A 17,408-nucleotide genomic window follows, 5' to 3' on the forward strand; every position below is an offset into this window, starting at 1 on the left:
ACGTACGGTGCCTTGACTGAGAGTCACTTTTACCGCCACCTGCTACAGTACACCGAATGAGACATAACTATACAATTTCGGTAGCAAATATTTTTTAAACTAAAAGCGCTAGAGCCTAGCCAATCAAGATTATGAAAGTTTAGAAAACTCTCTATAAGACAAGACAAAAAAGTAATTAAAATTCGGGGTGATATCGTGTTTAAATGTGCGAAAAGTGGACATTTTTGTTTTTTGAAAGTTTCTTTCGATTGCGAATATCTCGCAAACTAAAAGAGATAGAGTGATAGAGAGAAGCGGATTGAAACCCGATCTTATGTCTTTGCAAAACGCGGTGGAACGCGATAAAAAAAAACTTCGTAAATACAATCTACTTTACCACGCAGAAATTAAAACGAAAATTATAATTCAATTATAAACAAGCAACGATGCGGCAGTGCATGTACCACTGTACATTGTACCAGTACCTGCTGCATGAACCCCGTTGATAAAAGCAATAGATACGCAAAACCGGCGCGTCGACAGCCCGCGACCTTGTGTGCGAATTGCAATAGACAATGTACCTGCAATCAGAAACTAAAATGTGCCGCATGTAACAGCGTGACGATAGACAAGAATCTTACGCGTAGAATCTCGCACGGCGAATGCGATAAGAATGTTGTTTATATACAAACGCTGATAATTGAATTGTGTTCGAAACGAATAAAATTCTATTTTACGATTTATAATTCATGCTAGTGTCATCTCTAAATGATACAGATTGCAGTCCAGAAATTTAGAATAAAATAAATAAAACAATAGCATTTTAGTCATGAAATTATGTTTTCTTGTGCTAAAAGATTGACCGATTTTACATCAAATATTTAAGTGATATTTAATTCGAGCATGTATTATTTCAACTCCATTTCGGTTTATATTTGAACAATGAAGTATTTTCACATTTAGTCAAATTCCGGAATAACTATGAGTCCGCAATTAAAAGTTTCAATTTCAATCTTCAAATATTCTGTGAAATGCTTAAAAGAAATTTCCGCAAAAGGAAGTTTAAGATATCAATTTTCTAATTCCAGGAAAGCAGTAAAACAGATATTATGAATGATGAAAAATTCTTATTCACCACAATTATTAAAATGAGTATTCTCACCTGGGTACACATTGATCCGAGTTCTGCTGAAGACAAAAATGGTTCGCACAAGTTCAAAATTAACTGCAATATTGTTTACAATCACACAACAAGACTGGCCGGCCGGCGTCCGACGTAATTCACGCAAAATGTAAAAAACACACAAAATATTGAATTCCGAAAATTACACAAGCGATAAATATTTAGCGAATCACCAAAGACGACAATTAACACTAAATTCAATCAAATATAACGCGATATACCGAATTTACAACGAGAAACACGAATACTCCACGGAGTAATATTACTTGCCGCAGGAAGTAAGAGATGCGCACGAGAACTGTGCACGCCGACTTTCACTCGTGTCACACGTACACGAAAGTGTACATGTAGGTACTACTCTATCTAAACGAGTAAAATTTTTTGCAGATAACGCAAAAATGCAAATATAGATGTCGTTACGATGTACTTATTCAAAATACATTAATCAAATTTTTGAATGCAAACATTCATCAATTTAGGAATAAATAAACATTTTATACAGCATAAATAGTCAATACGCGTAAAATTAAATTGTGTTAGATGTGGTTCAATGTTTATTTTAACCTAAAAACGAATGTCGCTGTTACACCCAATGTTAAACTCTAGGTTGATGAGTTTCTGGTTCATGAGTTTCCATCACAAATACTCTTCACTTTATCTAGCATGTGTTAAACTTAATAAATACTGTCAAAAGTACCTGATGTGATTAATGCAGTGCAAGAAATTTATACAATATGTATGTTAAAAGAACCTTTTGATGAGTATAATTAATACATGCACATTTTAGACCTAAAATGTACAATTTTCTGGACCCAAAGCTCTCTCCAAAAGTTTCCACAACTGCAGCGGCTTTAGACGACTATGAAGTTAGTAATTTAATAAGTAACGACTTCAAAACCCGTGCCAGGGGCTTCCTGGCTTTCAGTTCAATAAAACCCCCAATTGATATTGACTTTGAATTCATCTGTGATATACAAATAAGATACATAAAAATTCAAACAACTCTTGGGTCACACAAAACAATTGAATAGAACTGCTTGCAGGCAGCCCTGCAGTATCAATAGGAACTCAAATCTATGATGAAAAGATACCAGGGTTAATAATGTGTGATTCTAAGTTTTATGACAAGCAGAATCCTCCTACAAGCAACACAAACTCATATACTCTTAGTTATTTCAAGTCTTTTCAACACAGAGTATTCACAAATACAAATAAGTTATGTGTGCGAATTTTACGCACCGATTCAAGATCAGTGCCATGTTTAGGCAGTGTTGAAGTATGGGGATACATTGGAAAGAACTGCTCACAAGAAACAAAACAAACAGTGCATAAACTCATGCACAGAAGTGATGAGAAACATCCAGGAAGAACTAAAATGCAGAATATACTGACAAATAGCAAGAACGGTGAATTTACCATACCGGAGGATTTTAAGGATGCGTTAACTTGTGAAGTAATGGCATTGCCGATGACTCTGCCAAGTGGTAACACAATCGATCAAGTCACACTTGAGAAATGTATTAGTAACGATGTAATGTACGGACGGAAAGCGGTGGATCCATTCACAGGCTTAGAATTTCTCCCAAACCGGAAACCAGTATTGAACGTAGCTTTAAAAAGTCGCATTGATTTATTCCTGTTAAAACATGGCGATCAGGATGAAACGAAAACAATTGGTCGGACGCTTGGTTCAAGCAAACAAGAGAATCAACAAACAAGTTATGGTGATAAAAACAACCGCAAAACTAATTATTCTACCGAATTACGCGTTGAAATACCTCAGAAGATACAAAAGGCTGTGGATAATACCAGTGAATGTAATCAACATTCAACAGGCGATAATTTAGACGATGCGATTGCTAAAGTTATGGGAAGCGGAAGTTTTATGTGTTTTACAAGCTTCGAGAAGAGTCAACCCGCTAACACGTTGAAGAAAACATGTCACAAGTGTAAATGTGACGCAAATTTGTATGAGATAACCGTGTGTAGGCATTTGTTCTGTCGGCCATGTTTGATCACATTATGCAACACATGCAGCATGTGTAAACGAAAATTTGTCAATGGCGCTGTTGTAAAGATAAATGTTACATGACCAACATAAATCAACGTAATAAAGAAGACTAAAGACGTTATGTTAGATCATATCACAATTTTTTACTTATATAAAATCAATCTCCGCTTTGTATCACCATAAATCATTAATAAATAAAAAGTATCGGTTCTTACTCCATTTTGTCGTGACTTATAAAATTGGAAAATAATAGTTTTCGGTTTGTTGTTTCGCCAAGGCCAGCAAACACAGAAAATAATTTCGACTCTGCGGGCTGACATAGTAGGTCATCACCGTGGCTTCGTCCGATCTCCTTCCCGGGGACCCAGTTGGTGATACATCCGGCGAAATACTCATTTCCGAATGTTCAGGGCTATCTCTATCTGCAGGAAGCTGCATAAGCCCAACTGTATTCCTGACGTAATCTGCCACGCGTGCGCGACATGCCGGATCCATCTCAAGCACCACATCATCCTCCACGATCTTCATGATTACTTTAGGTGGTTCCAACTTGAGACATAACAGTGTGGGGTCATTATTATATGTTCCCGAAAGTTCTGATAGGCTTAACACTCTCTGTGTCATATCCTCATCGACATCAACGATGATCAAAGCCTCAGAGGTCAATACAAGGGCGACAGCGTCATATTGACAAATATTCGTAATGGCGGTAGCTTCAGTCACGAAAAGAATATTACTTTGTGTGATTGTCTGCAGAAACTTCCACTTGTACTTTACAATTGAATTTGTCGAGGAATAAATGTGGTTTAACGCTGGAGTCATGCGCGGTTCCGGTAGTTTATTCCATCCTGCGCCTTGAAGCAATCCTTCACCAGTTAACGCAACCAATTCAGCAGCGCCACTCAAAGGTTTGGTAAATACACCAACTATACCTCGTCCAACGCCGGCTACAAGTGACCTTGGTGATGCACCCTCCGCCATGACACTTTGAAGCGGATGATGCGCTATCCCACCAACAGCTCCCAATAAACTTATTCCTAAACCTGTCAAACCTTGGACGAAACCTTGAGTCAATCCTTGAGGCCGTTGCCTGCGTGATTCTTCTGTCCGGCGTAAATGCTCATCGTCCAACGTCAACCTATCCAAATTCCTTGCAACACTGGAAGCTAACTTGGTCACAGATTGCAGCGTACCCGCTGTCACATGCTTCATAAGACTAGCGGAACCATATGACACGCCTCTAAGAAAAGCCCATGGTCCTTGTACCAATCCATGATAAGGTAAACTTACAAAATCTCTTAAACCAGATCCCATTGCACGGGCTAACCCACCAGGACTTCCAATCAACTCCAATGAACTCACCACCCAACCGGCACCAAAGATGGCGCCTGATATATAATGCATCGTCATGGCGTGGCCTAATCTATAATAGGTAGTAAACAGACGCTTCTTGTCGAATTTACCAAAATGCAATGGCGACTGGTCCAGAGCTATATACAGCTTGACCGATGCATGAACAGAGAGAAGGATTGATATCTCATCAATGCTGAAATTCTTCAAGCGTACAGGACGCGCCAGCATGCATGCTCCGTACTTCAAATGAAGCGGAACTGGAACACACGTTGACTTCACACGGTAGTTCGTCAGGATTTTCTCGGTTGCCAGATGACGAGTTTGGTTGGTTGCAGCACCGTTAGGTATTCCACCAACTTCATCAAGTAAATATCTTCCAGAAATATTGATATAGGTTGGACTTTGATGTGAATATCACGCACATCTAACGGAAACAACCATAAAATCAGTTTTAAAGATGAATAAAATAATTAAATTCTCACTAACCTGCAATGTTTTCATTTAAGAATACATCCCTCCAACTCTCCACATTCATATCCATACGAATGACATTGTTCTCCTGCGCGTCGTAGATCAACTGATTAATAGGGACATTAAACCCTCGCAGATTGACTTTTGGTCCCTCTGATTGCGAGACCAAAATCACCGGAAAATCATACGATCCACGCGTGTACAATTGATTGTCAATTTGAATATTTGAAATGCTCAATACAATCTGCGAGATTTCAGCGCGTGTGACTGTAATGGCGATGTTATCACACGATAAACTAATCACTTCTTTTCTTTCCGCGCCGCCATTTTCTAAATCTCCAGTTAAAGTAAAAATTAAACCCTTGAAGAACGCCATTACTCTAATGACATTCTGAGTCAAAGATGGTTGAATAATTTGTGTTGATGACGATCTGTCTTCACAATCAGAGTATACACTACTTGCAGCACCAGCAGCATAATCCAAATATGTTTCAGGACGCAGCATTATCATATTTTCAGTTGACCCACTAGAACTAGCGGATCCTTCAGCACTAAAGAAAGACGTTCCTGTTCCTGCAGTGGTCGAGCCGCTGTCAGCATAGGCAATTTCCTTCTTCTGCTGCCTCGCTTCATTCTCGTGCATTGTCAAACGCACGCGGATATCCCTAGCGCTAATTTCAACTTGACTCACCGATTCGATGCGGATCTTTATCACATGTGCAGTGTATTGCACCACGGCTTTAACGTCGCCGTGATACGGAATGCGCACGAATTGATCGTTGTAGTTAGTCACATTTATCGGCGTGGACCAAATTATGTTTTCTAAATCACCTTTAAAATTATTCATATATAAATTTAAAAAAATATGAAGATAAGATGTTTTATTCTAGTGCTTACTTTCATCACTTGCAGCAAGCACCAGCATCTCTTGATAATTGACCTGTGGAAGCTCCGGAAACTTCTCGCTAACAATTGGCATGCTATAGTAGCTGGAAGAATGATTGTCAATGGTGCACAGCCAATTGATGTGATCGCAATCCTGAATGACAGCGGATTGATCATTTTTGAACTGCGCGCAGAATATCTTCGTCCCACAATGGTTCTCCACCAAAAGCTGTGGATGTAAATCATGGTGCACAGCTAGATACGTTTGACCTTTGTATTCTTGCGCTACCAACACGATGGGTACACTGCGTGTTTCGTGGGGAATGGCGATACTCCGCCGTGCGGCATATTTATCCACACGGATTGGGCACGACCAGCCGTAGCGGAAACTCGTTGAAAACGACACATAGAAAGCGTAATCGTTTGAGTTTGTGTACGCGCGTGTGTTTTGAGCGTTCTCCACGAGGAGCCATTGCATAATTGGTATTCCGCTATTACTAAAGAAAAAACAAAACACGTGTTAGAGACATGGAAATCAAAATGGCGTCAGCTTACGTTTTGTGGAGTTGAGGAGGCAAAACAAACGCATGTTTATCACACTGCAGTGGAAGATTCACTCTGGAATTATTATCTGGCAGCGCAAAACAAACCACATACAGTTGCATCTTCAGGTGATTGGTTAACACGTGCGATGAAGTCATGCGTAGTAACCGAATCTCGTTATATATCGAGCTGTATATCGACACCACGCATACCTAATATATAAATATAAACATTTTTATACTTATTAATCAATAAAAACTAACTATGTACTCACATATGGCTCGCAATGTACCACTGCCTTTATATTACCATCAAAAGGAATCGTACCTGTAATAGAAGGCATATAAAAAGCCTGTGACCAATTAGATTTGGCCAGCTGTAGAGGCCCTGAGACATTCCACGTGCTGCTCAAACCAACACCAATACAAAAGGTCTCTTCAAGTTTAGGCGGTGTGATAATTCCGTTGTGGTTAATCCGGCACAGCTCTTTCTCGTTAATCAAGATGGCGATTTGACAGCCGAGCATGTTGACCATTAGAGACCACGGTAAGAGTTCAACTAAGAGTGCACTGGAATAAGGTGACGCGTTTTGATAACGCACCTAAATATAAACCAGAAAGATTTTAATTAATTAGTTATTTAAATTAATTTGTAAAGCATATTTACTAACTTGCACATGGGTTAATGGTTGATCATCAGCGGCAAACTCAACATCTTCATAATCATCAAAGAAATATGGCCACGAATGTTTATTGGATTCATCGATGGTGGCTAATATCTCAGCCACGTCTTCATTTTCTGATTTTTTGAAGAACTGCTTTTGGTCAACTAGACTATAGTTGAGCGGAACATATGGATTGGAATTGGACAAAGCATTACTGAAAAAATTTAAATATTTAAATTAAAACCTCAGTAATAATACTCAATCATACTCAATTTGGAAGGTAAGCTGATGTGAATGATCAATTGTCCCAGGACAATACAACTGTTGCAATTCTCCGTGTCCCTTCACAGTTGATTCCAGATGCACGTTTAATGTCGGTGTCTCAATGTGGACTTTAGCACTAATAGGCAGATTCGACCGAATCATAAACAATGGCCACATCATCGCAAGAATTTTCTTGCCTTGCGCATAGTTTTGTATCACAATGCGACACCATATGCTCAAGAACTGGCCACGTTCTTGTAATGGCACTAAACAAACCACAAAAATGTTATTTAAAACACAAACAAAAAAGATAAAAATCAGTGACTAACCTTTCACGAGCCATGGCTGCGCACACTTTGTATTCTCCAATAAGGGAATATCCCCAGACCAAGCAGATTCCAACCCATAGAACCTCAATCTCAAAACATACGTCTTACTACAATCAAGAAACATACTCGGCGGTGTGCTCTTTCCTCTAATAATATGACTCGGAGTTAACTTAAACTCTCTCTCCTTCTCCCTGGAAACACTCTGCACTACCTTCATCTCAAAATGTTCCAATAATGTATTGCATATATAAAACTGTCCGGAGATAATAATTTGTTTCTGAGTGGCAGACAAAGACTTAACCGTGATAATAATCTGTGTGCTCTCATCCGCCATTTTGTAAATCTCGGTACCATCTTTATCCACAGTGAATGGTTCCGACCACATCAGGTTTCTATTCTCTTCCATTGCAACACGCAAAACTTGTTTATTTTTTTGTGACCGCCATGAATAAAAATGACAACACCCAGAGGGTAGGAAAATATCCTCCAATCCAGCTTGGCCAAACCGCAGATTCAAATTGGTATCGTTACATACAACATATCGTGTTAATAAAATAAAATCAATCGCGTCTTCGGTTGATTTCCGGCGTTGTAATAGTTCATTCCACAATTGCACGCTTACAGCAAGTGTATGCGCAGCACCCGCACCAAATAAAACCCTTATCGGTTGAGAGATAATATTAATCCCTATTGTTTTCGCTAGAGAGACTTCAAATTTAAACGAGAATGGTTCTATTAACTGTTGGAGTGTGAGGAAAGCATAATCCAAGATGGCGCATTTCGCATTACAGTTGATATCGAACACCGCCATTTCGAATTTCCACGTTGCCAGATACGCATTGGCGTTATCTATGGTCAAAGTCACAACGTGTTGATAATCTGGTATAAGTAAATCCGAGTAGAATTTCTTCAACCCTTTAGGCATCGTATAATTCGCTCTTTTATCAAAATAATTGATGAGGTTAACGTTGACAGAAGCAATGTGTACAGCCAGAGTCAATTGAGGAATCAAATGTTTGTTAAAATAAGAATCAATTCTTATGCAACCAGCTAATGCTCTAGGACTGACGAATACTCTAGACTGATGATAGTCTTTAATCATAGGTGCAGTTAACACCACTCTCCATGTACACGCCACAGCTGGTTGTGGGTAGCTTTTCGGAAGCTCCAAATGACACATCTCTGTTTCCGATAAATAAAACTGTGTGAATGTTTGATAACAACCATGACAATCAGACCAATATTCTAGATGACACAGAATCTGCTCGTCTTCTTCGTTTCCAGTGCTTATTTTAAAAGGAACCGGAAATACCCTAACCTTAGTCAGCGCCCTCGGTTGTGGATATCTCCACGCCATCGCAGAGACATTCCTATTCCAGAATACAACCTGATAGGGTAATGGTAACTCGTCAATGTTATTACTCGTTGAATCTACAAAATGGAAAGCTCCGGCTCGTAGATCATCCTTGTAATGTTGTTCTTTTTCAGTTACAGGACCTTTGGATGGTTCTTTTCGCATCTTTGAAGTATCTTCGGAGTTTTTAGGGAAATTCCTAGATAACTCCTGAATGTCCTCCAATAAATCTTGAATATTTAAAACTTGATCAGGGCTGATATCCAGCACGATAGCATCACTCTCGGCTGAAATCTGCGTTTGTGGGCTAGAATTCATCGACTGCCATGACTCCCAGAACAACGTAACCTCAAATGAAGTACTCCATGGATTTAGTATTAGTTTTGATGCACCATTGGAAACACATCCAATTGTCATACATTCTATACTCGTAGTGTTTAACAACTTCTCCGGGCGATTTTGTATGGATAAATTGTTTGTTAAACTTGAAAAAGCAACACTAACCTCAACATCATTTTTCGTGTGCATCGCAAGCACCATTTGTGATAGTTTTACGTTAATAATAGATAAACCTTTAAACTTCTGCTTGATCAATTCATATTTTAAATAATGTTCACCTTTTGTGGTGGTTTTCGGTGCTCGCACGTGCAGAACCTCCATATCCGGTTTTGGATCCGCCTGACTATCTGTAGAACTAAATCTGCCACGTGGTACAATAATATTAGATAGAAATTTATCCTGAATCTGTAGAAGATACAACCATCTGGACAATGAGCATACAATTTTCGTCGGTTTTGCAATATCCACATCCAAAGTTGCAGGTTTTCCTATACCTTTACTCCATTTTAAGGTTAGGAACGCTGGGAGTACGCCTGTGTCAAGATGGGGTTCCCCTGATTTAGTTTCTAGTAAATGCGTACCAAAATCATCCTCGCTTGGTATACTCTTCAAGATTTTATGTCCGCCATGTCCATCGACTTTGATACAGACATCATAACACGAGATTTGAATCTTTCTGCATAGTAATGTATCGGACATGAAGCAATTCGGTTGCGATAAAGAAAAATACAACAAAGGAAAGAATCTCCTTGCGTGCATCTTTACATCAATGACACTTTCCTCTTCGGAAGCTTCGTAACCTTTATCACTTTCATTTTCTTTGAAAAATCGCGACATGTCACTCCTAGTCGAAGTTTCAAACTCATACAAAACCAGTGAAACCTTTCCGCCGGTTATTAAAACATCTAGAGGTATAAACGTCGATGTGTTACTCAACGTTGTTGAAGATTTAACAATTGCTGGTGCACCAGGTGACAAAATGGACTTTTCACTTACTTCGCTCATTTTTCTTAAAGCCCCAAGTACTCCGCTGTTTGTTTTCAAAGAAAACGAACTCCTGAGGTCTGAAGCTTGTGTTTCAATGCCGGAATCTTTAGTCACATCCAATTCTACTTCCAGATCACATTCATCTTCCGGTTGATAAATGGAATACGGAAATATCACCTTCGACGGTTTGTTCACGTCGTTCTGCGCGAGTAAAACATCCAAAACACCAAGAGCCTCATCACTCAACGACATTATCAGCTTAATCTGCTCGAGGGACACCGTAAAATTAATATCCGATATAAAGTTAACCTCAATTGAATGCCCGCAGATGATATCATGCTTGTAGATCATTGCCGGCGCGTAAATCACCGAGATATCAAACTTGGATATCAGCGACCAGTAGGTAATCTCCGGTCCGGACTTGAGTTTACCTTTTTCCAGATTATTCCATTCCAGCGCTGGGTTTTCACTCATAGTTTTCAATACCGACATACTTTTACCTCTATTCTTTAATAATTGACTTATCTCCGTCCACGAACCAGAATTCATGCATATACCGTTAATATCCAGTTGATATTGGCGATCCTCCATCTCACTTCCGGGCACGTTCAGAATCCGCGCCTGCGCTGCCTGTTGGTAAATATCCGGCCTGCATGGAGTTCTACAGATGGGATTCACAGCGCTCGGTGATAAATTAATTCTGTTAACTTGAAATACGCATGTATTGTGCACAGTACCGGCTTTTCCCATGTCTACCGAAGGCATGATCAATCGAAACCCGTTGAATTCAATGTACGTCAGCGGTAAACTGCGATTGCTAAGAATTAAACTACTAGAAGATGTGACTTTTCTTGGTTGTGATGATAACGCTGGTACTTGTAACAAAGGTTCCAGTACCAAGAAATAATTCTTCAAAGTGACAGGTGATACCAATAGGTCTATCGGTTGAATACTGAGCATTATTTCAGTCATGTAGCGTGAGTACACAAACTCCGCCATTTTGTCTTCATCCGCGGTGCTTTTTTTCTTATTTTTGTTTTTTTGCTTGTTAGCACCCCATAGTGTATGTGTATGTTGACAGCTTGCGCGTGTTATAGTAATATTAGCAAAACTCGTGTCTTCTTGCCGATCGGAAGTCACAGGTTCTTCGTTTACCCTCAAAACTAACCCAAGGAAATCCCCGGGGCGCCATCTATCGTCGCCATCTTTTACATAGTGCATCACACTTGCCGACCCGATTTTACTCTTAAGTTTTAAATAAACGTTTTGAAAGTCTAAAGAACTGACTATATCCTCCGCGTCGATAACGAATTTAAGGTTAGAATTGAGGTTAGAATTGTCTTGTGCAAGTAAATTAATGGTAAATCGCGTAATAGTCCATTGTATCCACGCCGTTAGTTTAATATTATCACTTTCGAGGTTTTCCGGCACCAGGGGTCGCTGTTTCTCACTTACCGAATCCACGCTCTCTTTTAATATTGTCGGACTTAGGTTAGAACCGCCTTGGGTTGAAGGAATAGGAGGAATGGGATCGAGATTTAGTACTTGCACCTTCGGTTCCGGGAGAATGTTGTACGCCACTTCAATTAGACCATGGAGAATACTCGCAATAAGACAAACCTGGAAAAATTAATAAAATAGCCACTAGTGATTTAAATAAATCCCTACAAATAAAACGAAAGTCCTGATGTTTGTTACACTTTGAAGCAAAAACTACTTAACCGATCATCATGAAAATTTGTACACATATTCTAAGTGGTCCCCGAATGGTTATAGGCTACTTTTTATTTAATAAAAAAAATTATTTTTTAAATAAAATAAAGAAATAGTTTAGCCAATAATACCTCTGCATCTGGCTATTTGACTACTTTAACGCCATCTAGCATTCCAGCAATGAAGCTCAAACCTAAGTACTATAGTACCATCACACTGTATTATCACACTGTATTACCGACAGCTACGTCAACATCAAATCCAATTGACTACACTATGGAGACTGTACACTATACTTCCATAGACTATACTTTCAGCCATTTTAAACTTCCCGCCATTCTACTTCATTGTTACTTCTTCTGTGACTACAGACGCGTACGGAAGCAACTTCAGATATTCAGATATTCGAGAGAGAAGCCGTGGGTTAAAGCTAGTAAATAAATAAATAAATAAATAAACTTACTTGTGGTTCAGATATAGACACAACAATCGGCGTCATGTCAATGTGTACGCACACACCAAACGTTCCAATATCACACTTGTTACCAGAGAAATTAATCTGGAAGATATTCTCGATGCTCTGTCCAAGATGGCCGGCGTCCTGACTGGGCCTTGCAGACTTCGTTGACATTCCAACTGTTGAGGTTAGGGAAACAGGTGCGAGACAATCAACCTTAGCGCCATTTTGCCAAGTATAACATGACAAATCAGCAATGTGTAAATTCCACGGGAAGCTCGACTTGTTCGCCGACCAGAACGTATCTGGTAACACAATTGGCAACTTGTTCATGTACTGATTCAAGTTGTCTCTGTGTGAAGAGTTGCGGACTTTCGCAGAGGGCAGTGTGAACACAAATATATCCGGTGGGTTTTCTTTCCGCATTACTTCCTCGACAGCTTGTTGAATTCCCTGTGAACCTACAGCGGATAAAGACTTCACAGGGAAGTAAATCGTGCATTGTGAGACGTCGCCGTAGAAGAGTAGGCCTTTCCACACGTCGAACCATTTTTTGAGGAAATTATAAACTTTTTCCTGCGACTGTAAAAATAATTCACTTTAGTATTGATTGATTGACATGTTGAAAGTGTAACTTACATCAATTTCTTCCCTTTCTTCTTCTCCGGTATTAATCGCTAACGATTGTGATTTTTGTGACTTTTGCACAGGTGTATAAGTCGCTTGATCAAGACTGCTATGAATCGACTCATATGGAGTTCGGTTTCTGCGTGGTGTTTCATAAACACTATTATCTGAATAAGTGCGACTTAGTTTCCTAGGCGCAGCTTCAAATAAAACTTCAGTTTTCATCGCTGTCACTTTCGGTGTGTACAGCAACCATCTACACAGGAGCGGATCAACACACATTTTGATTTCTTTCAAGTTAAAAAGCAACAGTGGTGGATGTGTTTGTTTTCAGGATTGAGTGGAACTTGCACAGTGGCTGTGAACAACTGCTCTGTTGATGCTGCAGTAGCATCTTCTTCGTTTTCATACTCTGGGCCGGAAATAATCAACACTTGTTGAATTTCTCGCGTGGAATAGAAACTGGCGGTGGATAGATTTGCAGATGTCAAACTAGATGTCGGTGTGTTGATGAAATCAATCGGTTCGATTATAAAGGCTTTGATTGAACCTAAACTCGCGTCGATTATTGTCGTGCTTTCCGTTGTCACACGCTTGTAGCGCATTCCTTCGACGCAGAGTTCCAAATATGCTAAACCTAATAAAATAATAGAATTATTAGATAAATTGAACATAAGCCGCCATTTTATCTTTAAACGCATGCGCAGATTGATAATGTTTAGGATCAAATATATCCCTACTAATATTATAAATGCGAAAGTCCTGATGTTTGTTACACTTTCACACACAAACTACTTAACCGATCATCATGAAAATTTGTACACATATTCTTAGTGGTCCCCGAATGGTTATAGGCTACTTTTTATCTAATAAAAAAATGATTTTTTAAATAAAATAAAGAAATAGTTTAGCCAATAATACCTCTGCATCTGGCTATTTGACTACTTTAACGCCATCTAGCATTCCAGCAATGAAGCTCAAACCTAAGTACTATAGTACCATCACACTGTATTATCACACTGTATTACCGACAGCTACGTCAACATCAAATCCAATTGACTACACTATGGAGACTGTACACTATACTTCCATAGACTATACTTTCAGCCATTTTAAACTTCCCGCCATTCTACTTCATTGTTACTTCTTCTGTGACTACAGACGCGTACGGAAGCAACTTCATTATTTTAGATATTCGCGGGCGAAGCCGCGGGTTAAAGCTAGTTAAACATAAAATACACTTACCATGATTTTTAACTGCATCAGCCACCAATGAACTGTTGCCAATATAATGTATACCATCCTCAGCATCTTTCTTAATAAATTTATCCAAAATCATGCCAAAAATCAACAGCTTCGGATTCGTGCCAGTTATAGTAAAACTTTCACCCTCAAACAAGCACTCTCGATGCGCAATATTCGAATCCACCCAATATTGCGGCATTAATATACTCTTGGATTTATAGGATGCGTTACTAGGCGTTAATATCGTTGTTTGCCGCTTATTTATCAACAATCTACTACAGAATCCGATTACTTTCGCGGACATCTTGGAATAACATGCGTCGAACATATGCGCTGGTGGATCAGGCAATTGACACGTTGTTCGCAATAATCTCTTCGTATACATTGGATTTGTAATCTTCAAATCGACACATTGACATTCCAGAGTCAACTTTGGTAAGTTTTGCTCATGTATGCCTTGCTGCGCCTGATGCGTAGACAACTTTTACTCCTCTTGAATAAATTATGTTTTGTTGCTTCGAAAAACGGATGATCCATTAGGGAAACTTCAACGACAGGCGCAAGGAATGTAAATTGCATAACTCTATCTGGTATGTGTTCATTTAACGCATCGTAATCATCCTCAGACGGTGGTAACAAATCGGCTAACTCCGGCTCTGGTTTCGGTATACTATACGGTAGATAATCATAAGTTGATGCAGCAGCCTGTAGACTACTCATGCGATGAAGGAAACCGGAACATAGACGCATGCGCAATGGACCCACCACAACTCTCAACAGCGCCCTCTCGGATAAATTACTATACTCAAAATCACTCCCAAGTTCAGACAAGTTTTCGCTTGTCATGTCATCAGGGACAGTCAAGTGATACAGGTAGTCTACCGCTAGCGCTGGCGAGCGCTCCAGTAGAGCCGCCTCTGTAGTGCGCTCAACATGCCGATTCCAATTGGCGTGGTAAATTTTACGCTCGCCTTTATTTTCAGGCGCTTCAGCGTCGAAAAGTGAATCGGATTTGTGCGCATCGGATATTTGCCCGGTTTTAAGATACTCTGCTGGTGTGACATTATCAAGAACGTCTTGAATAGAACAACTGCATTGTCCGATTGGTAACAGCGCCATCTCGCTAATTCCCATGCTAACTTGCGACCATTGCTTGCCATGAAATATTGACTCAGTAAAAATACCTTGTAGACGCAGTGTGAGAAGTGGCCAGTATTTCAACTTGCGTTGCGAGTAATATCCGCCTTTTTCATTGTGCGATTCGGAAACTTTAAAAGTAAGCGAGGCATTATCCACGTAGAATCCAATTTGTAGAGTTGGGCCAAGATTGTGCATTTCTTGGAAATTTATATCGTCATGTGAGACTGGCAGTAGGGAAGGCACAAACGACCAGGCCCATCCAGCGAGTGATTGTTTTTCTACGCCATATTCTAAACAAATGTAAAACATAAATATTAATATATGTAAGATGTGTTGCATACATAGGTTATGTAATTTTGAACTAACCTGTGTCCGACAGTGCGTCCCCCTCGCGGAAAATATCGTGATCACTCTTTAATTGTTTCTGGTGTAATGCTTGCAGCAAGTAAATTAACCTCAACAGCATAGGTATTTGTTGCTCTGTCATACTGAATTCCATTCTAAATACAAACAAAAACAAGAAATTTATATGTTAAATACACACTAACTGTCATTGGAGTTATTTCAAAATGGCGGAGGTGAAATACTTACGAATTACAGTAAATATCGCATCGTGACGTTGAGGATTTTTTGCTACCCGCGATATTCGACCGCAGGAAATGTATAACCATCGAGCACCGATACAACATCGGCTCTTGGTATACATCAATTTTCCCTGATGCATTGCGTTTGTCTAAACACACGGTGAGGTCGTTTATTGCTATCACTTTACGCATCAACAACTGCGATAAGTAAACATCTAAAAAATCATTTAAAATAATAAATAAATAAAGTAAAAAAAAAAAACATTTTGTAAATACCTGTATATGCAGGCTCCCATTTCTCGTTCGCCGACTCAAAAGTCAATAGTTTTACATTCATGGACAGAACAATATCCTCCTCCACATATTTCAATATCAAATTATTGCAGTAAATCCGAATGTTGCTTACGATTTTGTTAATGAGAAGTTGTACATAACCAGGCGGGGTCTCCTCAATCTGCTGCCTTAAATTTAAAACAAATATTAATTTTATTTCAAGTAAAATTAATTTTAAAAGTAAATTACCTTTTATTTGGGTATCTTTTTGATTTATCTTGTGTTTTCTCCTGGCTAACCCTAGCACTATCAGCCCCCCTTAATTTCAAAATACATTCAATAGTATTTATAGTAATTGTAATAGGTTCGGAGGCCAATTTAGTCCATGGCACATGAATCAACAACTCATGAATGTGTCCAGAGACAAAACTGAATGGCAGTTGCAGTTCCTGCTCCAGGACTTCCAGTCTCAAGTCTAGATTGTGAAATGAGGCGTCGCCACCCCATAATGATACCTTAAAACAAAAATAATCAATTATCATTGATTATCAACATGATTTTGATGTTTCTATACCTGAGAATCTTGTGGACGAAAATTTTTAATATATTTATCGACGTAGCTGAGCAGAATCGGTGTAATATATGATTCTAGCTTAAACATTGTTACAGCACTCGTTGCACACTGGCATTATCATCTCAGTAGAAATTGTAATATTTACACGTACGTGGAATAAGTTGCGTGATGAATGATGATAGTAGCGTTTGAGGTTAGATCTGCTTTTGTTGAGATTCCCACCGGTGGTTGTTTAAGTTGTTTTGAGATGTCGACGTAACCGAAACAACGACATTATCACATGTAAGGCATGTAAGTGGTATGAATCATTGGAGGAAGTACTTATTTCAACAAGTAAATGAATTGTAATTAGAATGTTGTTAAAAGATTGGAACAGATGATTTGAAATTACAGAAAGCTGAACTGTCAAATGTCAATCTGTCAAAATGACTGA

The 17,408-nt window shown here is 39.1% G+C and overlaps 2 protein-coding genes across 2 annotated transcripts; one reads left to right on the top strand and one right to left on the bottom strand.

Moving 5' to 3' along the window:
• Nucleotides 1–2,138: 2,138 nt before the first annotated feature.
• On the top strand, nucleotides 2,139–3,294 carry LOC135804253 (RING finger protein 37). Its single transcript, XM_065318054.1, has one exon. It carries the CDS (start codon nucleotides 2,265–2,267, stop codon nucleotides 3,252–3,254), a length of 990 nt encoding a protein of 329 aa, XP_065174126.1. The 5' UTR covers nucleotides 2,139–2,264; the 3' UTR covers nucleotides 3,255–3,294.
• Nucleotides 3,292–17,382, bottom strand: LOC135804245 (intermembrane lipid transfer protein VPS13B-like). The gene is given in 19 exon segments (XM_065318047.1): nucleotides 3,292–4,817; nucleotides 4,820–4,950; nucleotides 5,013–5,828; nucleotides 5,895–6,379; nucleotides 6,438–6,637; nucleotides 6,700–7,026; nucleotides 7,096–7,303; nucleotides 7,358–7,619; nucleotides 7,683–11,982; nucleotides 12,539–13,114; nucleotides 13,172–13,491; nucleotides 13,494–13,796; nucleotides 14,405–14,890; nucleotides 14,893–15,834; nucleotides 15,911–16,044; nucleotides 16,136–16,343; nucleotides 16,405–16,589; nucleotides 16,651–16,916; nucleotides 16,976–17,382. Coding segments are annotated over 19 exon segments (11,649 nt in total). The 5' UTR covers nucleotides 17,063–17,382; the 3' UTR covers nucleotides 3,292–3,404.
• Nucleotides 17,383–17,408: the final 26 nt, after the last annotated feature.

Source organism: Atheta coriaria, unplaced genomic scaffold, assembly GCF_025399875.1.
Source record: "Atheta coriaria isolate IRGN ID8LTWV9N9 unplaced genomic scaffold, Caltech_Dcor_3.1 hic_scaffold_3_pilon, whole genome shotgun sequence".
NCBI classification, from domain to species: domain Eukaryota; kingdom Metazoa; phylum Arthropoda; class Insecta; order Coleoptera; family Staphylinidae; genus Dalotia; species Dalotia coriaria.